This window comes from Grampus griseus (assembly GCF_964374135.1).
Source record: "Grampus griseus genome assembly, chromosome: 5".
NCBI lineage: Eukaryota > Metazoa > Chordata > Mammalia > Artiodactyla > Delphinidae > Grampus > Grampus griseus.
In genome coordinates, this window is record NC_138998.1 from 140,953,812 (window position 1) to 140,960,745 (window position 6,934).

The 6,934-nt window shown below is 54.4% G+C and overlaps 1 protein-coding gene across 2 annotated transcripts in view; it reads right to left on the reverse strand.

Moving 5' to 3' along the window:
* Positions 1 to 4,102, reverse strand: part of CBS (cystathionine beta-synthase) — a 30,442-nt gene extending 26,340 nt beyond the window's left edge. For both annotated transcript variants that reach the window (XM_082655126.1, XM_082655125.1), the window contains exons 1-2: positions 4,013 to 4,102; positions 165 to 372 (exon numbers count right to left, since the gene is read on the reverse strand). In XM_082655126.1, coding sequence (XP_082511252.1) covers positions 165 to 364 — 200 coding nt within the window. In that variant the 5' untranslated portion in view covers positions 365 to 372; positions 4,013 to 4,102. The remainder of the gene's footprint in view (positions 1 to 164; positions 373 to 4,012) is intronic.
* Positions 4,103 to 6,934: the final 2,832 nt, after the last annotated feature.

The window sequence follows — 6,934 nt, forward strand, 5'->3', positions numbered from 1 at the left end:
GGGGACTCAGCTATAAAACACCTCCCACCCCAGCTCACCATCCATCCAGAGCGACCACAAGGGACGGGGGTGGTGGGGTGGTGGTTCACACCCCAGGTCCCTGTGGCGACCTGGCTTCAGGTAGCAAACTCTTCCCCCATCTTATGGTCATAAAGGGGACTCACAGAGCAGTGTGGCGATGTGGAGAGTTGGTGGCAGGCCTGCCCAGCTGCCAGGAGCACCTGCTCGGGGCATCGGGACGGATCCACAGGACCTCCTTGTCTCCCGGAGGCTCCTTTTCCAGGCTTCCTTTCCCCAGGTGTGCCCCTGAGAGGTGGGGGCACCCTGCAGACCTCTCTTCTGCTTGGGGTGTCTCAGAAGGCATGGTGGGATCTGTCAAAGGCAAGGGGAAGAGATGCCGTCAGTTCGGGCAGTTTCCAAACACCTGCAGAAGGGCCTGCTTCTCTGTTGCCTGTCCTGGGAATCCTGCGCGCCCGGCCCCCACTGGGCGTGGAGCTCCATTCACTGAAGTAGCTCGGCAGGAAAAGGCATAACTACGCAGGCACCAGCTGTGGACAACAGCTGGGCAGCTTCTCAAAGGGTTAAGCACACAACTACCGTGTGACCCGGCAACTCCACCCCTACGCATATAGCCAAAGAAAATGGAAACATACAGTATGTGCCCGCCGCATTCATAACGGCACTATTCACAATAGCAAAAACCTGGAAACAAACCAAGTGTCTGTCAGCGGATGAATGTATAAACAGAATGTGGTTTCCCCACACAGTGGAAGAGTATTTGGCCATGAAAAAACAATGAAGTTTTAAAATCTTCTCAACATGTGAGCGCATGCACACGCACACAGACACACACACACACAGCAACTATGTAGAGGTGATGAGTGTATTCATCTTGATAGCCTGATTGTGCTGTCTTTTTGTAATGTATACATAAATCAAAACATCACGTTGTACACCTTAAATATATATATGACTTTTATATATCAAAGAGATCTCAATAAAGTTGTTTGAGAAAGACTACATTTAGGGGCTCCCCTGGTGGTCCAGGGGTTAAGACTCCGCGCTTCCAATGCAGGGGGCCCAGGTTCGATACCTGGTCAGGGAACTAGATCCCGCATTCCATAGTGAAGATCCCGCATGCTGCAACTAAGACCCGGAGCAGACAAGTAAATAAATATATATATTTTAAAAGACTACATTTATATGATGGAAATAACAAGAGGAAGATGAAGATGTTAATAAATATATTTTTACCCTAAAAAAGAAGGAATGAAACATTCTGCGAAGTCAAATAAGCCAGAAGAATATTGCATGACTCCACCTATATGAGGTACCTAGAATAGGCAAATCAGAGAGACATGAAGTGGAATAGAGATTCCCAGGGGCAGGGGGAGGGGAGTCACTGTTTAATGGGTACAGAGTTATGATGAAAAAGTTTGGGGTACAGATAATAGTGCACAACATTGTGAATGTGTGCATTGCTACTGAATTCAGAAACTTATGAATAGTTAAACAGTATATTACATGTATTTTATCAATTAAAAATCTCATGGAACCTTAAAATAGATGACAAAAAAAAAAAAAAGAAAGAAAGAAAGGAAAGGGAATGGGCACACTCAAAGAGGCTGCAGCCCTGCCCAGCTCCTTCTGGTGACGATGAGCAAACGCCCACCTCTCATCTTCAGAAACCAGGACTGAGCTCAGCCGCTCGGCTGCCGCCCTGTGATTTCCCACACTGAACAGAGGACCGGTCCACGGCCGGCGCGGAGCCATCACTCACCAGGCTGATGACCGAACACTCACCACGGCTCCAACTCCGTAAGGAGTTCCGTAAATTGAATGAGGTGTCTTGGATGGAATCCCAGAACAGAAAAGGGTATTAGGGGAAACTAAGGAAATCTGAATAAGTAGGGACTTTCGTTAACCATAATGTTCATTCATTGTAAAAATCGTAAGATGGTAATAATAGGGGGAACCGTGAGTGTGAGGGGGGAGGTACGTGAGAACTCTGCTCTCTCCTCAACTTTTCTGTAAACCTAAAGCTCCCCCCACCCCAAGTCTCTGGAGCCCTGTGGGTCTGGAAGGCCCCTGCGAGGAGCTCAAGGTAGGGGATGTGGCTCGGGGTGACCTCTGAATGCAGCCCTCACCACTCCTCCAGCCCCCAGCCTTGCCCCTCTGCTCCCCAGGACATTTCGGCAGGCAGTTTGCTGTGAAAAGCTTCGGTGGCCCAGGCGGAACTGGGCTGAAGGTGCAAAGGGCCCCTCACTTGGAGGTGCACATGGAGGCTCGTGGACCCGCTGGATTTCTCCTCGGGAGCGGCCCCATCTAGGTACCGCCACCATCAGCAAGGGCAGAGGCCGCCCCAGCTGGTTCCCTGTCTCCCAGCGCAGGGCCAGGTGCAGACCAGCGCCCAGCAGGTCGCCCCAGATGCCCAGGCCGGAGCCTGCGCGCCGGGGAAGCGGAGACCCCCACTCTTGGCAATCACATCCGTTTCAAATCCACGAGGCCCGCGGCGCACGGCTTTCCGGGAGAAACCAGCCTCCCAGCCGATCTGCCCCCAAACGTGCCTAGAGCAGAGGTTCCTTCAAGTCTTTGGATCAGCAAGTACTTTTTCAGGCGTTCAGTTCCCCTCGTGAAACCACGGAGGGACGTCCCCGCGTCCTTCTTCCACCTTTTAAAAAGCCCCCGAGGTAAGCGGAACACTGCCTTCGCTCCGCGGTGCGCCCACGGGTAGGTGGTTCTTCCGTCGTGCAGAAGCGCCCCTGTCGTATACCTCTCTCCCCATCAGAGGCCGACAGGCCGGCAGCCCCCTGGCCAGAACACCCCGCAGACCTGCCACGCAGACGCAGGCAGCCCTGCGCCTCCTATGTGGCGACTTGCCTCGCCTGTAGCGACCTCCCGAAAGGTAAGGGGCTGCTGGAACTCAAATCGAGACCGACAGAGCCTCCGTGGAACCCACAGGCACTCGGCGGGACCCTCGCTGGGCGACCCGGGTTCGAACCCGCGGATTCAGTCCAGTGCAGCCCGTCTCAGCTCCCAGCGGGCACAGCTCCCCGCGGGCACAGCGCCCTGCGCGCCGACGCACGTGCGTGCTGGGAAGGCGGGCTCCCCTGACGCGGTCCTGTTGGCTCCTGCCGCACTCCAAACCCCAAGACCCTCCTGGGGTCACGCCCCCCGCGCCCCCCAGCGCCCTGCACGCGCGCACCAGTCGGCCAAAGGGGGCCAGTTAGGGCCAAGGGTGCGGAAGGTAGTAAACTCCCGTTTCAAAGGGAGACTTTTCAGGCGGGTAATTGAGACGCTACAGAGGATCTGGAGACCGCCCGGTCACCTGGCCTTTGGGGATACCGTTTGGGATAAACACCCCCAGGTAACTCTTGGGAGGCTAAGTTTTGCGCTCCCGCTCCTTCCCCACTACCACTCCCCATTCTCCGGCTCAGCCATCCGCCTAGCCTAGGGCTCGAAGTGGGGGTCTCAGGGTCTCACCCTCCCCCATCCCCTTAGTACGTGCTGGAGGCAGGGCCCTGTTTGCCCTGCGCTCCCTCCCACCGCGGGCAGCCACCTCCCGCGCAGCCTACGCAACTACATCAATATTTTACACCCCGCCCCCCCCCCGCCCACTCCACAGAACTGGCAGAAAAGAGCAATTTTCGAGACAACCATTTCCCATCCAAAATGCAGCGAAAAATCAATGATGCCACCATTAGAGCGCATCTTCCGAAAGTCTCAGCTCGACGCCCCCCGGCTCGCGCCCCCTGCCGTCCCCTCCGCAGCCGCAGGAGTTGGAGTGAAGGCCCTGGGCCACGTGGGCGCGGAACCCCCAGCTTCAAGACAGTGTGGACTCGCGATAAGGGGAGGGTCCTGGACGCGGGGGTCGCGTGGCCAGCTCCGCGGCTGGCAGATGTAGATGATGCAACACCGGCCCAGCGGTTGCCGAGGCGAGGACCCCGTCCCAGACCCCGGCCAGATCCCTCCGCCTAGGGGTGGAGCGAGTCACGGTCCGGCTAGTGCTCACCTGGACCGAGACCGGGAAAAAGCGGCGGGCTGGGCGCGTCCGGGAGCGGCGAGCGGTGACCCGGAAAGCGCGACCCCGGGGCTGGGTGGCACCCCGGGGACCGGGCGGCCAGAGTGGAAGGAAGGCGATTGGCCGAGAGGAAGGGGCGGGGGCCGGCTTCCGGCCAATCCCGGGTTGCGGATCGCGCGGCCACCACCTCTCTCGTACCCGCCTCTCGCCACGCCCACCCGCCACGCCCCCACCCCTCCCCCACTGCCGCACCTTGGGTCAAGACCCCACCCCCATCACCTACTCTCTTTTGACGCAGCCGTGGGCCGTTGGCCTCTGTCCCCTCTTCTCCCCTCACTCCCGGGACCCCAGCACGCTCCGCCTACCCCTACCCTCTCCCCACCTCCCGCCCCGGGACCCCAACCCGAACCCCGCATCCAGGGGTGTGCGAACACTGTACCCAATGTCCCGATTCTGTTTTACTTGGGTAAATCCTTGCTCTGCGGGAGTGTAATAAATAAATATTGATTGATGAGTTAAAAACGTGCGGTCTGGAGAGAAGAAGGACTTGGAAGGCCCTGAGGATGAGCCTCAGCACGCATCCCAACTGCTAGGTCCCCTCACGCTGGCCCGGTCCCGCGACCACCGGACACGGTTCTGTCTGGTCGCGGGACCCCAGGGGGCTGAAAGCTGCGGGCGGACCCAGCGCGCAGACAGTAGGCGCTCTGCACCTGGGCTTCGGATCCACCACGGCGGGTTTGTCCCGACTTATTTCCTGCCCCTCACGGTCCAAGGGCCCAGCATACACAGTGCTTCGCCGGCCGAGCCCCTCTGTCTGCCCAGCCCGGGAGGGAAGCTGAGCGCACGTGGACATGGCCAGAAGCCACAAAGCCGCTGGGAGCCGGGCTGCCGGCAGGCTCTCACGGGCGCCTAAGGCGCCAAAGGCTGACGGCCAGGATGGCCCTGGTCGCTGGGAAGGCGACCGCTAATAACAATATTCCAGACTGGGTGCTCTCGACTTTTAAAGAGCCTGCCTGCCTCTTGAGGTTCCGAGCTGAATGGAGAATCCCTGACCCTTGAGTTTCTCCTGCACCGTAGTGACTAAGTGAAAGGTGGAGCCGCCAGGCTTGGGCAGACACACAGGATGGAGTTACTTGGCCCAGCACCCAACTGTTTAGTGCGCTGGCCACGTGCCCGCATTGCTCCCAGCGCTGCATGGGAAACAGAGCAGGCTGAGACAAATGGCCTCTGTGCCTGTGGGGTTGCTGTTCTAGGGGAGGGGGCTCAACAGACATCACTTCATAAAAAAACTTCCACTAATGACACTGATAATAAAGAATGATACAGAGGGGAATGGAGAAAGACAGGAGCGGCAGAGTCCCAGATCAGGTGGTCAGAAGTCTCTGTGGACAGGTGACCCTAGAGCAGAGAGCTTAGGCACCACATCTTGTCCTGGAGAAGGATGTCCCCGGCTGAAGTTAGCCAGTGCAAAGGCCTGGGGCAGGAAGAAAGCAGGGTGTCTGGGGAAGCAGGGAAGGTCACTGTGGCCAGAGCAGAAGCAGGTGCGGTCAGAGGTGGGAGGGGAGGCGGAGTCCAGGCCACGATCTGGACTTTAGCCTCAAAGACCTGGGGCGCTTGGGAGGGTTTCCAGTGGGGAGTTTTAAATTACGCTCCGAATTATGTTATCTTGGCATAATTTCAGACTGCCACAAAAGTGGCGGGAATAGTATAAGAATTCCCAGATACTCAAAGATTCCCAGATGTTAAACTTTTACTAACCCCTGAATCTTTGAGTGTGATCTTACTTGGAAATAGGGTCTTTGAGGATATAATCAACTTAAGATGAGGTCATAGTGAATAAAGAGGGGAGCTCTAAATCCAGTACGACTGGTGTCCTTACAAGAGGGAAATTTGGACACAGACCCACAGAGGGGAGATGGCCATGTGAAGACAGAGGCAGAGACTGGAGTCATCCAGGCACAAGACAAGAACACGCAAGCAACAGGAGCTGGAGAGGCAGGAATGACCCCCGCCAGAGCCTCAGAGGGAGCACGGCCCTGCGGCGCCGTGATTTTGGACTTCTGGCCTCCAGAGCTGTGAGAGACAATGAACTTGTGTTGTTTTAAAGGGCAAGCATAAAAATTTAAAAAAAAATTTTAATGTAATTTTAGAATGTCAGAAAAGTGGTATAGTATATAGTATATATATATACTATATATATATATATATATACACACACACTATAGTATAGTACATACTATAGTGGTATAGTATATAGTAAAATACTATAAAGAATTTCCAGGTGCCCTTCATCCAGATTTTCCAAATGTTAAATTTTTATTATGTTTGCTTTACACTTCTCTCTCTGTGTCTCCCTTAGATTCTTACATATAAAGTATGTATGTAAGTCTTTGTCATCAATTTATCTACCATCTATCTATCTGTTTTTTCTGAACGGTTGAGAGTAAGTTGGAGATATAATGTCCCTTTACCCCCAACTACTTCAATGTGTATTTCCCAGAAACAAAGAATTGTTTCCTATAACCATATTTCAACTGTCAAAATCAAGAAGTTAAGCTAAAACTGCTTTGAAAAAATTAAAGACTTTAAAAAACAAAAAGTTAACGTTGATACAAAACTATGATCTAACCAACAGACCTTCCTCAGTTGGCCAATCATTCCCACAGTGTCCTGCATAGCCAGTCCCTGACCACATGCCACATTCAGTGGCTCAGTCTCTTTAGCTATTCTTTGTATTAAGACAGTGACATTTTTTCTTCCTTCCTTCCTCCCTCCCTTTTTTATTTTGGCTGTGCTGTGTGGCTTGTGGGATCTTAGTTCCCTGACCAGGGATTGAACAGTGAAAGCGTGGAGTCCTAACTACTGGACGGCCAGGGAATCCCCAGGACACTGACATTTTTGAAGTGTACAAGC